Raw genomic sequence first — 15231 nt, 5'->3', positions numbered from 1 at the left:
AAAAATGGAGCCGAATTTATACCTCGGGCGTTTCCTTCGGAAAGCTCGAGTAAAAAAGAAGGACAATGTTTAATTGGTGCAGGAAACGTAAAGCCGACATAATTTTTTTGCAAGAAACCCATTCAACAATAAAAACAGATACTCAATGGAAGAACAAATGGGGTGCACAGATTATAACATGTCACGGTAGCTCCAAGGCACGTGGAGTTGCTATCTTGATTAAGAGTGGTCAGATTGTACCATCCATCAAAAGATCCTGAACCCTGTGGGACGCATCATCATTCTTAAGGCTGATATCAAAGACAAAACATATGTCTTAATAAATGTTTATGTACCGAACAAGGACAAAGATCTCGTCTCGTTTTTCAATAATTTACTTGCAATATTACAAAGAGAAAACTTAGGTACGGAAGATAATATCATCATAGGAGGCGATTTCAATTGCCCTTTAAATCTAGAGATTGATAAAAAGGGAGGTATACTTATTGAAAGAAAATCAGTGACTGCCTACAAAATCAACTCGATCTGGTTGATATTTGGAGAATTAAAAACCCAGACACAAGGAGTTTTACCTGGAGTCAAAAGTCTCCAAGAGTTTTTTGCCGTCTTGATTATTGGTTGATTTATAATAATTTGAATGATTTAGTGAAATCAAGTGATATAATTCCAGCCATTCGAACAGACCATGATGCAATTTCCATAGAGAATGGAGAGCTAGAAAATGAGCTTAAAGGTCCTGGGTATTGGAAAATGAACTGTTCCATGTTGAAGGATGAAGAATATGTAAATAATGTTACTGAAATGCTTCCAGTATGGACGGCAGAGGGACCCAAAGAACTTTCAGACAGTCGTAACGTTTGGGATTGGATCAAACATAAGATAAGGGCACATGCAATTAACTACTCAAAGAAAAAAGCCAAGGGAAGAAATGCAACAGAATCTAATCTCCAAGATGAGCTTAAAAAGGCAAAGCGGGAATACGAAACTACACCCAGTGACTCTACCGCAACTCGCTTTAATGCGGCTCAGGAAAAGTTAGAAACCTTTTATGAGGAAAAAACTAAAGGAATAATTATACGTCCGCGTGCTCGTTGGCATGAGCATGGAGAAAAGAGCACAAAATACTTTTTAAACCTCGAGAAAAGAAATCATGCAAAAAAGCATATACGAAAACTTCACATAAGCGGAGCAATTAAAACGGATCCATTTTGTATATTAAAGGGCCAGAACGGTTCTACAAAAACCTGTACAAAAGCAGAACTACTGTTCCAGATATTGCAATGAAAATTTCTTCTTTCCTTAATGATTTACATATACCCACACTTTGCGAAGGCAAAATTTCAGCAGAAGGTTTTTGTCTGCTTGATAGCTTTGACAATAATAAAACTCCTGGTAATGACGGCATTCCTATTGAATTCTATAAGACATTTTGGCCAGTAATTAGCGATAGCTTTATGAACTGCAATAATGAATGTTTCGAAAAAGGTGCGATGTCTAGTTCTCAAAAACTAGCAATCATCACACTAATTGAAAAGAAATGGAAAGATCGTTCACTTTTAGAAAATTGGGGTCCAATTTCCCTTGTTAATATAGATACAAAAATAATGACCAAAACAATTGTGTCGTGGATAAAAGAAGTCTTGCCTGACATTATTCATCCTAATCAGACAGGATATGTAAAAGATCGTTTTATAGGCGAAACTATTCGATCTATTTACGATGTCATGGACTTTACTGTGAAAGAAAACATTCCCGGTTTAATGCTATTCATTGATTTTCAAAAGGCATTCGACAGTGTTGAATGGGAATTTCTTTTTAAATGCCTTGAGGCATTCAATTTTGGTCCAGATTTCCTTCACTAGGTTTAAGTCTTCTATAAAAATATACAAAGCTATATCTTGAACAACGGTATGACTTCAAATTTCTTTACGCTAGAACGAGGAGTTCGGCAGCGAGACCCGCTGTCTCCATATCTGTTCGTAATAGCTGTAGACACTGGCTATCGCTATTAGACAGAATTCGGACATTAAAGGAATTTATATCGGAGAAGAGCAAGAGACGAAACTTTTACAATATGCTGATGACACCACGGCGATATTAGCAAATACTAACTCAGCCGAAGTTTTATTTGAACTACTCGACCGGTTTCGAAACATTTCTGGTCTCAAGATCAATTGCTCAAAAACTGTGGGTATGTGGATAGGATCTTTAAGAGAAAGTAAAGAAGAATATTTTGGTATTAAGTGGCCTAAAATCCCGATTAAAGCTCTGGGTGTATATTTCACCTACGATCAGAAATTACTAAAGGAAAAGAACTTTATTGAAAGGCTAGATAATATTAAAAAACTCATTAATATTTGGTCGTCTAGGGGCCTGTCTATTTATGGCAAAGTGACGATAATTAAATCTTTTCTGATCCCAAAGTTCGTCTACATATCTTCGTTACTTCCTACACCAAAGGAAATTGTGAATAAACTGGATCAATTGTTATTCAAGTTCTTATGGAAAGGTACAGACAAAGTAACTCGCGTGTCAGTAATAAACAATTATGAGAAAGGCGGTCTAAAAATGATAGATTTGTAAAGCATGGTGAAATCTTTAAGGTTGGCCTGGCTAAAACGACTATTTAATGATTCAAATGCACCATGGAAGACGTATTTACTTCATCTGTTAGAGCCCGTAGGAGGTCTGTTCTTTCTAAATTGTAATTATGAAGTTTCTGATTACATGATATCTTCTCAATTTTACCACGAACTTTTGTTATGGTGGTCGGAGTTCCGCGAATCTTTTGCCTCAGAAAGTGATTCGAAAAATATTGTTTGGAATAATAAAGAGATTCGAATAGACAACAAGCCGGTTTATTATAAAAATTACTCTAAGTCGGGAATCATTTACATGCACGATGTTCTATTTAACTTAAATACAGTAGACTCCTATAACTATTTTTTGAACAAAATCGACAAAAGCAGTTTTCTACAATGGGCGGACCTCCGTCATTCTATACCTTCACATTTAAAAGAAATCAGCCTAGATACACCAATCACATCTACATCACTTATAATTGAAAATAAAATATTCGATATTAAAGACAAAAAATCAAAAGATTATCACTCGCTGCTGGTTTCAAAACAAAACTCAACCTCCTAATATTATCCACAAATTGAAGAGTGATTTTAATTTCACAACCCAACAATTTAGAGAAATCTTCTCGTTGCCACATTTAGTTGCACTGGAGTCATATGTCAAGGCCTTCCAATGCAAAGTAATTAATTCTATTCTCTACACTAACAGCAAACTATGCAAAATTGGATTTAGAATCAATGATGCATGTACTTTTTGTAATGATGAACCTGAGAATTTATATTACCTTTTCTGTAAATGCCCTCACTCCAAATCGTATTGTTTTGTGGAGTAAGTTATAAATTGTATTATTGTAAGTAGCACCTGTAATTGCATTGAATTGAAAGTAGTGTAAGTAGTGCGTAAGTAATTGAACTGTATAAAAACGTTTTGTCGGTGATGTAAAAACTCGATGATTACTACTGTTTCGGGGGTAAACCACCTTGATCATAACCGGGTGGAGCCTCGCCACCCTCGGCCATCATAACGGGCTGCTGTCCCGGGTATGGCTGGGCAGGATAGGCCTGTTGTTGAGACATTGTGGTCTGTTGCATCTCAATAGGATAACCCGCTGCTTGTTGCACCACCACCACGTCAGGTTGCTGCCGAAATTAAAATGAAAACAATATTAAAAGCCTTGAAATACGGAAAGCTCCGGGGAATTACTAAGGAAAATGCAAGCCGGTTGGAAATGTGTGCCCGGGGAGGGAGGGGCAGGTACTCTTTATAATGGACTATACGGGGCGGCTCTCCCCGTAAGGGGTCCTTTTTAAGTCTCTAGGCATTTAAAATTAAAGGGTAGGGTTTTCACGAGTTGAAGTCGTTGAGGGATAGAAAAGGGTAGGAAAAACTGTCATTAAGGTATTTAAAATGGCCTTTCGAAATATCTTGTAGTGATGTATTATTGTCTATGAGGTACAAAGACTTTTTTGCCTGGAAATGGACCTTTTCGGGTTTTCTTTTTGGTCATTTTTTAGCGTTGATAAAAGTATCCTGTAGGTATGTGAAAGCAGTACTATGTTCTACGGAAATCGATCAGATTTTTCGGAATGCCTCGGAAACCCAGGAAAGAGGGACTTAAAGGAGTTTCATAGAGGAGCTACCGCGAGTTTGGGCCTTCGGCGCTCATTGTTTTGGAAATCGGTTACCATTCATCCTAGATTCCTGCCTGAAAAGGTTACATTTTCTGTCAAAAATGGTATATAAAGGGGTAAGGGTTTGTTCCTCCGTGAAGAGCAACCCCGTATAGAAGTCTATAAAACTTCGTTGACTTCCACGCCCTCCCCCCCCCCCTCCCATGCCAGGACGGCTTGCGGATAAGTCTTGTAAAATGTCTGTGTTCGTAGTTCTGTCACGACTGCACGGCCCTCAATTCCAGACTGACGGCAGAAAATAACCATCCTTTTTGGATATGTTTTCTCAACTATAGGAATTTTGGCGTAGTTGCATCTGTGAAGGTGAGATGACTGGCGTCTGTTTCTGTGAGTTGTACTATCTTGTCAAGTTATTCTTTAATGTAATTGGTGCTTGGCCATGCTCGTCTCTATGATTATACCGGGAAGTCAAAAGTCTGATAATAATTATTACTCGGTTATATCTTGAAATACTTTTTATGGATGACAGTCACCAGGGTACAATCAGGTTGATCAAGGATGTTGTTTTTGGGCTTTCCTGAACTCTCATAGTTTGCAATCATGAGGTATGCAAGCGCGAGTCGATAATAGAATCTCGAGCAGTACGTGACACAGTAACAGTAGAATTGCGTGACTTACAGCTGGTCGAGCGCAGCAAGTTCCTTTACAGCCAATGATGGAGCCAGACAGCGTCAAAACGGCGGCGGAGGTGCTCATGAGCACAATGCACAAGAAAATGCTCTCAATCGTCTTAATGTCATCGCAGTTGTGCACTGTGAACGGATAAAATAATGAATAAGCAAACGTCACTGAGCAATGGCTTGTAACTAATTCATGAGTTTTCAGTGTGGAAAATGTAGTAGTAATAGCAAGTAAAATATACCCAGAAATTAAATCAGGATAAGTTTCGCTACAAAGATATGATCAAGAGGCGTGTTAGAAGATTAGAACTAGTGTTGTTATGGAATAAGTAACACACTGTACCCCAAGCTAGTACCTCTATTAAACGGCCATCCTCGGGGAAATATATAGATAGGGGCCGCTTAAAGAGGGCTGGTCGCTTAATAGAGGTAAAAACAATAGAAAAGCCCTCTTCGGGACCTTGATTACTGAATGCCTAATAAGGGGTGACTGTTTAATAGGTGGCCTTCGACTGTATACAAATTGATTCCTCTGGTTTCAATTCAAGACAGTGGCATGATTACCGAATGTTACTTATGGAGTTTTCTGTGAATGGCATGGCGTTTGTTTCATCTATTTTTCCGTAGTGGTGATTGAACTAGACTCTAGCCATCCCACAATAGCCTTCTAGGAATCCCATTCCTGGTTCCCCTCACTTAGAGGGTAATGCAAACCATGACTTTTTACCCCCGGGGGACCCCATATATAAAGGACGGATGTGCTTGTCGTACCTTTTAGGGGCTAAAAAGCAGTTTTGGTCCCTCTTAGATGTTCAACCTCAAAAGGTCCACAGCAGGAGGTGTTGCGGTACCTTTAAGGGTAATGTGATGTTTTAGAATTGGTACCTCTTTGGATGAAAAAAATTTCAAGCCACGCCCACAAGCAGGATCTTGGTACCTCTTAGAGGGTTTTTTCAAAATTTCCGACGAGCACTCCTGTCCCTTTCATGTGAGAGTTCTGCTCCCCTGGTTATAACTCTCTTACCCTTAATTCATCCCCACTCGAATTCCTAAACTACACGAACATCCCGCTTTCTTACCTGTAATGGGGGTATTATCTGTGTCATGACATATACAAACATCCCCAATTTGATCACAGTTCGTCTCCACCACCTCCCTGACAACCCTCCAGATCACATATGCGATAGAGGCAATAATTGCTTGGATAATGGAGGCAATAAACCAAAGAATGCACATCACCAAGTAGAAGACCAGCTGCAAATGAAAACTTTATGGTAAGTTTACGTTAGGCGCTCTCCAGACCGGTCTTGTTCCACCACCCCCACCCCCACCTCCCACCCAGCCCCCCTCCCTGCTTCCCTTTCTGATGAGCAGCCCGTGATCAGGCGCGCACATACAGCGGCGTGACACTACTGTGACAGAACGTGACAGAACGTGACATTACGCCAAGGGAGCAGGGGGTTGAGATACTCATCGTCCGGCATATGGCTTAGGGGTGCGAAATGCACAGTTGGTATTACTAAGAATCTTCAGGACAGAACCCATCCAGACATTTTTTAAAGAAGTGGGGAAAGCTGTCACTTATTACTTTCTGGATGGATCTGGCATGAATTGTTTATATAGCATTTCCCTACGGATATAAAACGCCCTTTCAGCAGTGTGCGACTCGAGAAGACCGCTGAAAGTAACGCTAGGGTTGGGCGACTCGAGTAAGCGAGCATTCAAGTAAGTAAGTAAGATTCAAGCTAGAGTTTTACTTCATAACACTAGCTTTTTTGGTTGGATATCTTTTTGCTAATCAATCAAGAGCACGCGTTGGCACTCTGATTGTGAGGATCTAGGCTTGGAATGCCGATTTTAAACAAGGAATTCTCGGACTTCTCGCGTTCTGTCTTTGCAGAGGGTCCAACTTAGGCTTTTTCAATCCCGCATCCCGCACCACTCAGAATGTTTATCCCGATCTCTCGGATATACTCGTATCTACCTACCACTGTTTTGTTTCTCTTCAGCCATGTTACGATTCCCAAGGCAGCAATAACTGCCAGCTACAGGAAGGAAGATGAAGGGATATCAGTGAGCTACTTAGCCAAACAACTGACTAAAGAACGGGTAACAATCAAAGAACTAAGCAAATGACTTATGAGCTCAGAATGAGTTAACTTAGACTAAGAAACAGTAAGAACAGTTAAGACAATTATCAACGAAGACGCCAAGAAACTAACGAGCAAACTAACAATCGATCGAGTTTTTTACAATAACGGCAGAAATTTTCGCGCAATCATTGGACCTCATTGGCTGTTTTTTTTCTTGTCAATAAGTAGACAGACATACGAATTTCTCGCGTTTTGATTTTATTTTATCCTTCAACCTTTTTTTTATTGTAAAAACAAACAGATAATAAGCTTATTAGTATAAGTAATCAAAAAGTGACGAGCGAAATTATTACTTAACTCACGAGTATACTATTTGATTAATATCATGGGGTGGGTTTTTGACTTATTTATTGTATCAAGAAATCTCGCGCCAAACATTGCCATGGAAATTTTATGACTGCGCATGTGAAATTATAAATTAACGCTGAAATTTCGGAGTAATTTGTCACCCTTGATACCAACGAGCTAAGAAAGTCATGTAGCTAAACAACAAGATCAAGAACAATAGCGATAGAAAGAAGAATTTTGGAACCAGATGAAGAAGCGAACTACAGAATACAGCTGTTTTGAGAAAGGTTGTCCGTACCAAAGCGTAAAAGTGTAGGCGACAATGTCGAAAAGCATTATAGGTAGTGGTAATTAACGCTTTAAGCTCAAGGTGTTTCAGCGTGACAGAAGGAGACAGCTTAAAGGAGCTCACTCATGGTAATTTGAGTTATTTTGGTCACGTACAAAATTACCTTTAAATGAAAGGAAACCTGAAAATAATAGTGAACTAAGATAGAAAAAACACCAAAGAGATAATAATAATAAACCATAAAGGAACAAGGATGGCTAAAGATGGAGAAGATTAACGCGGATTACAAGCCAAGGACTTGAAACTCATCTAGGCTAGTCTTTTCAAGACTTTCCCGCAAACCGTGAGGTAACTCCTTTAAACACGTGTATTTATGCGTTTTTTCTCCGTTGTTGCTGTAACACCAAGAGCATACGCCAAGCAACGGCGGATTAACTATCACTATCCGTTTTGTATCACTGATCAGCATTCGCGTTTACGCTTTTGTGGGGCACAAAAGGAAGTTTTCTATTCGGCAACGAAGCTTGCGGCCATTTGACAAAAAAAAACTATCCAATCGCGGAAAGCCCAATAGTGAGGGATGTTGAAAAGTCTCCACTTGATTTAAAAGTCTACGTCCTGAGCACTCCGTCAGTCCTTATTGTAACCTCGTTTCCAAGTTCTCTCTTCTTCCCGTCCAGGGAGGGAGGGAGATGAGAGACTGGGAACGAGGTTGCCTTATCTTATCATTTAAAAAAAGTAGTTTCGAACGTGAAAAAATTAAAAAAAAAAAAAAGGTTATGGGCAGTTTACCCGGTCCGGAATATCCCGATAAATTAGGACAGTCATGACGTCATAAAGCTATTGTTTGCAGGGAAAATGGCGGACCTTTTATGCGGACCAAGAAAATATGTTGTTTCCAGTCTCGCAGAGAGTCTGGCCAGCATTATCCAGGACTTTTTCCGACCAAACGTTAAGAAGGAGAATAAGCGGCCATTTTGGTAGTGGGAGAACGTTGACTGTCTTCTAATCATTGAGTTTTTTTGGTGTCAAGCGACGATGTAGAAGCGATTTTGGGGCCAAATATTAAGGTTAGTAAAGTGTACGCGTTATTTTCTAGTATTCACGTATTTTTTATTGAGCTGCGTATATTTTTTACTGGTTCTAGTGTTGTTAAAGTTTCATCATGCCAAATTACACGGTTGTAAACAACGTCGATATTTTGTAAACTCTCTTTGAATTTGAGGCGTTACAAGTGTACCTGAACCGCTCTTGTTATAAGGCTTGAGTAATGCATCGTTTCTTCATTTTTATGACAGTTGTTTTTAATTTCTCTCTCTTAAGTACATGGAAGAGCATACTAGACTGCTCGAGGCACTTTGCCAAATTTTTGGGGAAAAAACAAAGGGAAAAGAGAGGAAATAAGACGTCGCTAAGTAGGCGGACGAAATTAAACAAATTTGGGAGGTCTTTGTTTTCGTAGATTCACCGAATGTGCACCCCAGTTTTATCACTGGAGAGCCAACAGCCTGTTGAAAACCACCTACAGCACAGAAGTGGCAGCGAAACAGACAGGCCAGGGGTAGTGCAATGATTCCCTGTAAATGGATGTTATCAGTATCCCAAGGAATGGCACAAAGGGTAGAGAGATTGTTTGTGCTCATTTACCAGACGTTGAGGGCCATGCAAACATGTAAGTTAAGGTTTGTAGGGGGCATTGTACTCTTTTTTTTTTGGCATTTTTTAAAAACTATACACACTGCAGCTGTTCCTAGTAGATGATGATTCTTTTCACCTCCCCATGAAGCTTGAATGTACCAGAAAGTAATGTTTTTGCAAAATAATTTTTATGAACGCAAAGACTGAAAATGAACGAGAGTTTAGAATGTAGTGTCGAGTGTTGAACATTACTAATTGTAGAACTAATGCAAAACATTAATTGGTTGTGAACAGGAAACATATCAGTTTGGTTAAGAATATGTAATAAAAAATAGAAAACATAAGAGTTATCAGACCACTTGAGGGCAATCTCTTATTTAGTGAGACTACTGTGGTAACTGCATTCAAAATAAATTCATATGTTAAAACGAAAAATACATTTGTAATAATATTGACATCTGTAAGCAATGTAATAATCTTCTAAGCACTTGTGATTTGTTTCAGGTCCTGCATTCTGCTAAGAGGCAAATTCAAGGTCGAGAGTACCTAAAGAGTGAATAAAGTAAAATGGATTTCACTTTCAAGATTGAATTTGTTTTGTATACTTTAAATAAATATATAATAAAACCTTGGGACATGTTGATGGATTGTGAATGCTCCCTTGGCAACCTGTCCAGGAATTATATTTTGATATTTTTGGGTAAATAACTTGTGAAAGTCAGCAATTATATGTAAGTTTTCATAATTTAAATGTGGAAATCAGACATGATATCTTTTAGCACAGTAACAAATAGATATAAGAAATATTTGAAATAAATACCAACATGGAGAAATTTCAGATTTACAAAGAATATATTAACATAATTTTTCACTATCCCTGCATCTGAAAACACTAAAATTTTGGATACATTCTTTCTAGCTTAGTTTATTTTGTATAAAAGAACAAGAATTTCTCACTCGTATGCGTTATTGAAAATCCTGTTTTAATGATGATTTCATTTCCTCGATTTAGCCAAAACGTATAACATTTTGGACATCTACAATTTATCTTTGCTGGCATATAAGAACACGCGCGTGCTGTCGATTTCGGCCCGATAATCCCTAGATAAGAGGAAAGCCTCAATTCCCATATCGATCATTTCTGTGCTTAGAAAATGCAGAGTAAAGATGCTTACCGATTGTACGGTCTCTTTCCAAAGAATGATAACAGCAGCTCGTCAAACGTGGCTCGCATTGCGTTCTGTGGTGTTTCCTTTGGTCCGAGGATAATCGTTATCTGGGCAGAATTGTCTGTGACATGGAACGCGAACACAAACTTTCCTTTTATTTTATAATCTGGACAGTATTGAACTCAATTCGAGATAAATATATACCTCCTGAAGGCCCGCATTCATGGCATTGGAAAGTATTCGCGACTCTCTTTGTCAGTCATCTTGAATCTCTTGGTTTGTTGTGAAACACAACACTCCACTCAAAACACGCATTCTCATTGGTTGAAACGTGAGTTTCGTGACATCACAGATGTCCTAATTTATCGGGATATTCCGGACTGTTTACACAACGTCAGTGTGGTCTTCACAGTTTGAACTTGAAGTGGACTCAAATTCTTCCCATACGTGAATATTATTAGTGGATGCTGACCATTCTTTCAACCAGAACGTTAAAGTACTCTTTCCTCATGCGGAACAAAAGAATGTTCTCGTAGTCAAGTGAACCTGTCTGCTGAATAATTAGCTGGTTCCGGGGAACTTATACGACTTAACTTATTACCTTTTGTGCGTGTTATGTTCTGTGTTTTGTTCTCACTATTTTGTTTTCACGTCGGCCCAAGTTTAAAGATTTTCGTCAAGGCCAGAGGACATGATCGATATAAGCATAACGCAGCCGTACTCTCAAAAATCAAAGCGCAAGCGAAGGAAAAAGAAAACAAATATCTTAGCGCATCCCAGGCATGCCTGATTTATAAATTATGATCTCATTTCATGTCAAGCACTGTGTACCCACGCCAGGCCTGTTTAGAGACTGTTCAAGGCCAAAATGAAAAGAAAAAAAGAAAGAGAAAAAGAACGTGACGCTAGGAAGAACGATTCAGTTATAGAATCAAACGCGGCTGAACTACCCATGACACAGTGTTTCGTGTGAAAAAAAAAAATCCTTGGGTTGACATCAAACTGGAATGATTAAGACTTAGAAACATAATTCTTCGTTTTGAGCACTACATTAAAAATGGAAATTGCTTCAAGTCTAATGCGTCGCATATAAATTGTTAATTTGGGGGTCGTGTTTGGACCCGTAAGCAGTCTTTTCAACCGTAACTACCAAGAACTGTCACGTTACATCAACGAATAATTTGTTCATGCCGCATAAAAGGAATTTCACTTAATATTTTCTCATTTACTTCGTGTTTATTTTAATCATGGATCATTGCCATCCTTTAGCTATAACGTTCTGTTAAACGATTACATATAACTCTTGACTAATTTGTCCTGGCTGTATATTCAGTTGGAACTATACGGTCTGTGGTTACATGAGACAAGGGTAGAGACAGAAAATTTCAATCAAACGATAGATTTCAGTGTATTATAATGAACTTCTTTTGTTGTTTTTTTGATACTTTTGCAGGCACCTTTGGTGCAACCATTAGCCTTTATGATTACACAGCAATACAAGCCAAGTGAAAAACAGTACAGATTTTTTTTTTCGAGTGCATCTTCGGTCATTAGTTGCTATTCACCTTCCTTCCCAGGTGGTCTTCTTTAAAAATGAGTAATGGCTCGTTTAATATCTTCACCAGAACGGCGACACTGCAGATAGTTTCAAATCTATGTACACAAATTTTCAGAAACCGTCCGTGCGCAACCCCACGGTCGCAGCGCGGGCGGAATGTGTTGCTGAACACTTTTTCCCGCATTTTGAGGCGAAAGGCACGAAAGAAACTGAAAATTTTTGAAAGCAAAACTTTGTCCAACGAGGCCACCAAACATTATTTTCAAGTCGTGGAAAACCATTTAAGCAATTGGTTTCGTAATTAAAAGAGAATCCAAAGTGACATTTTCAACATCCTAAGTCAGCGTAAACGCAATCTTTAGCGGCATATAAATACGGAATCCTGATATTACTAAAAGAAACGTGCACTTGAACACCACCTAACATAAATAATCAGTCGCTTGTTGAGATGAAACGAAGAAAGAAAACTCTGGAAACTAATTTATAGACCTAACGGTAGACAACGAAAAAAATATTAGTGCAAAACAATAATTATTTACCCCAGCTCCAGACCACAGGCCAGAACCGTCGAGGCCACCTTTGTTGAGATAGATAAATCCACATATCAGCTCGATTAACGCTATTACTCCAGTCATAATGCCAAGTTTTCCGGCCGCCTTCGCCTTGTCTTCCTCTACTTGATCGTTCATCGCGGTATAATCTCGATTTTGTCACTAAAATAACAGAAGAGAAGAGGAACCAGAGAGCTCGATCACTCAATTCTTAAGGGGTGTGCCGTATATTATGACACAGGCACAAAAACGAATTAATTGTTATTCTTTTGTGTCTTTTTTCCTATTATCAAGCCGTAACCAAAGCAACTATTGTAGACAGCACTTTGTCCAATGGTTCGAGACTCGTAGAATCAGTGGTTATCGAGGAAGTTCGAAAATTTCCTTGTTCCAGTTGTGCAACCAAGGCGATAGCTAAATGATATAGTTTGTAGAGAATAAACGTAGAGCGACGAAAAGACGTTCACCAGGACTGATGGGTTCACGGTACAACAATTTCTTGGAAAACATGGGACCACAAGATAAAGGAGATGGTCAAACCTTTCAGGTGTCATCCGAAAGTATTTGTAAAATGACTCGTGGTCATTTTCACGCTTTTTCTATTACCAGAGTATGGTATTCACCCACTGGGAAGCGATTATGAAAGATCTCTCTTACCAGGGGCCCATGCATTCTTACCCAATATCTCTTGAGGTATTTTCTCTTCTCTTTCGACTTTGTCGTAGGTGAAAGAGAAAAACGAAACGCTTGTCTACAGCTGCCGCCATTACTTTGAATAAGTCGTCGTGATTCCCCGTCTACGTGCGCCTTGACATACGTTCAACGCACATAAAAGAAGCGCTTCCTGTTACGTTTTTACGCTACGGTGGAAATTAGGAACGTACGTTTTTTTGCACACGTTATACTTACGTAAATTTTTACTTGACAGTGGAAATCCACCTTTACGGTTTAAGTGTCACTATGATCAAATTCTCGATCTCCATTTTTTTACATTTTCGTACACAATGGGTCTTCCCCTAGATATCTTGCGAAATTTCAATCTATTACGAACGTTAGAACTCACGGTTTTTGGACCTTTATTTTCGAGAATTTACGGCCGCCATTAATTTTCCCTGTTCCAAGTCTTGGTTGAGAACTGGAGTAAATGACGTCATTTTCTCAAAAATACCGCACGGATTGAAATTATAATAATAATTAGTGTAGAAAATTGCACGAATATAAGAGCCAAAGGTTTTGTTATTCGTTATGCGAATTACTTTTGGCGAGTTTCACAACACGGAAAGTTTGTTTTCCGGACAACCAATTATGGTCACAACGAATTTGCTGAGCTACATATCGGAAAATTTATTTCCTGACCACAGATATGAGCATCATCATGGCCATTTGCCGAGCTACACGGAAAATTTGTTTTCTTACCACAACTCATGACCATTTGTCGTCGCCGAGCAACAAAACATTCTTTCCTGAAAACGCGGGCTTTAGTTACTTGTTGTCGATGGCTAGCGAGTCAAAATACATCTAGCTTGGTAGAAATCATATACACGTCGAATCTATACGACGAATACGTGTTTTACGAAAACTGCAGAAATTCCCGCGCGCTCATTGACTAATTCTCATTGTCAATATGCGGACAGGCACATGAATTTATAATTTATGCGATGCGTCAACGGGCGAGAGCGAATAATAGGCTATTTTACAGTTGTGTGCTTAGTTACCTGGCCTGTAACTGCAAGCGAGGCTGAAGGTGACCTTGCTTTGATACAGACCTCTCTGCTTTTCTCATGGAAATGCCAACTAGTTAGCATAAGAACAACTTGATTTACACAACAAAAGCAGTCAGGTCTTTATCAAAACAAGATCACCTCCAGCCTCGCTGCTATTCAAAGGCCAGGTCACTGAACAGACAACAACCTCGTTCTCAGGGTCTTTAGCCAGGGTAAAGACCCTGGGAACGAGGTTGAACAGACAACTCAATTTGTTAAACTGCGTGCATGCGCTCATGATGTAATTTGCCCCTGCTGTGGGGGGGCCAAATCGGCGAACAAATCCGTAACTAAAATTCTCGATCCAAACTGGATTAGGATTGCGTAACACTGCGTGAACGAACGTACCACATCTTCTGCCTTTTCCCTGTGCTATCAAACCACAAAAAAGGCACAAAAATGTCTTGACAAGGAGGTCTTGATCAGTAAAACGCAGGCCTCTAGAAATTACGATTCCCCACGAATCTCACAAAGGGAAAAGTAAATCAGGACAAATTATCAGTACTCACAGGTCCACGGGCAGGTTTATTGGCTCAGAGGCTCCCTTCTCAACTGGTTAAGACTCGACTGGTTTGGTACTTCTTTCGACTGGTTTACAAGGTCAACTGAACTCAAATCACAAAACGCTTATCTGTTATACTCTACATCATGTAACATTGCATGCTATCGAGCTAAAGGTTAATTTCTGGTCCTTGACACAGATCTTTCTCGGCTATTTAAGGTTACTTCCGATCTTCAAGGGCACACAAAAAAATCGTTTTTTCTTTTATTTAACAAAATTTAAGTCAGTCATTTTATCTTAAGTTTACAAAAGAAAAGTATTAAAAATCTCAAAAAGCAGCCGACTTATTCAGAGAAAAACGTATTTTCAAATAAAGTTAATAAACCAGGAAGGTGTCATAATCTTTTAAATGGACGAAACTACCAA

General features: G+C 39.0%; 1 protein-coding gene across 2 annotated transcripts; it reads right to left on the bottom strand.

The window, feature by feature from the left end:
- Positions 1-503: 503 nt before the first annotated feature.
- Positions 504-13366, bottom strand: LOC145463099 (uncharacterized). 2 transcript variants are annotated; one of them, XR_014041289.1, is made up of 6 exons: positions 12529-13366; positions 6883-6939; positions 5974-6148; positions 4893-5026; positions 990-3722; positions 504-940 (listed from the first exon to the last, which is right to left on the bottom strand). XR_014041289.1 is itself a non-coding variant. In XM_081446810.1 (5 exons), the coding sequence occupies exons 1-5, from the start codon at positions 12676-12678 to the stop codon at positions 3540-3542; spliced, it is 699 nt and encodes a 232-aa protein (XP_081302936.1). In that variant the 5' UTR covers positions 12679-13366; the 3' UTR covers positions 504-3539. The 2 variants fall into 2 exon arrangements, 1 of the variants encoding a protein (XP_081302936.1); XM_081446810.1 differs by having other exon boundaries at positions 504-3722.
- Positions 13367-15231: the final 1865 nt, after the last annotated feature.

This window comes from Orbicella franksi, chromosome 12 (assembly GCF_964199315.1).
Source record: "Orbicella franksi chromosome 12, jaOrbFran1.1, whole genome shotgun sequence".
Lineage (NCBI taxonomy): Eukaryota > Metazoa > Cnidaria > Anthozoa > Scleractinia > Merulinidae > Orbicella > Orbicella franksi.
Note: the sequence above shows the minus strand (reverse complement) of the source record. Positions and strands in the feature narration are given on the sequence as shown.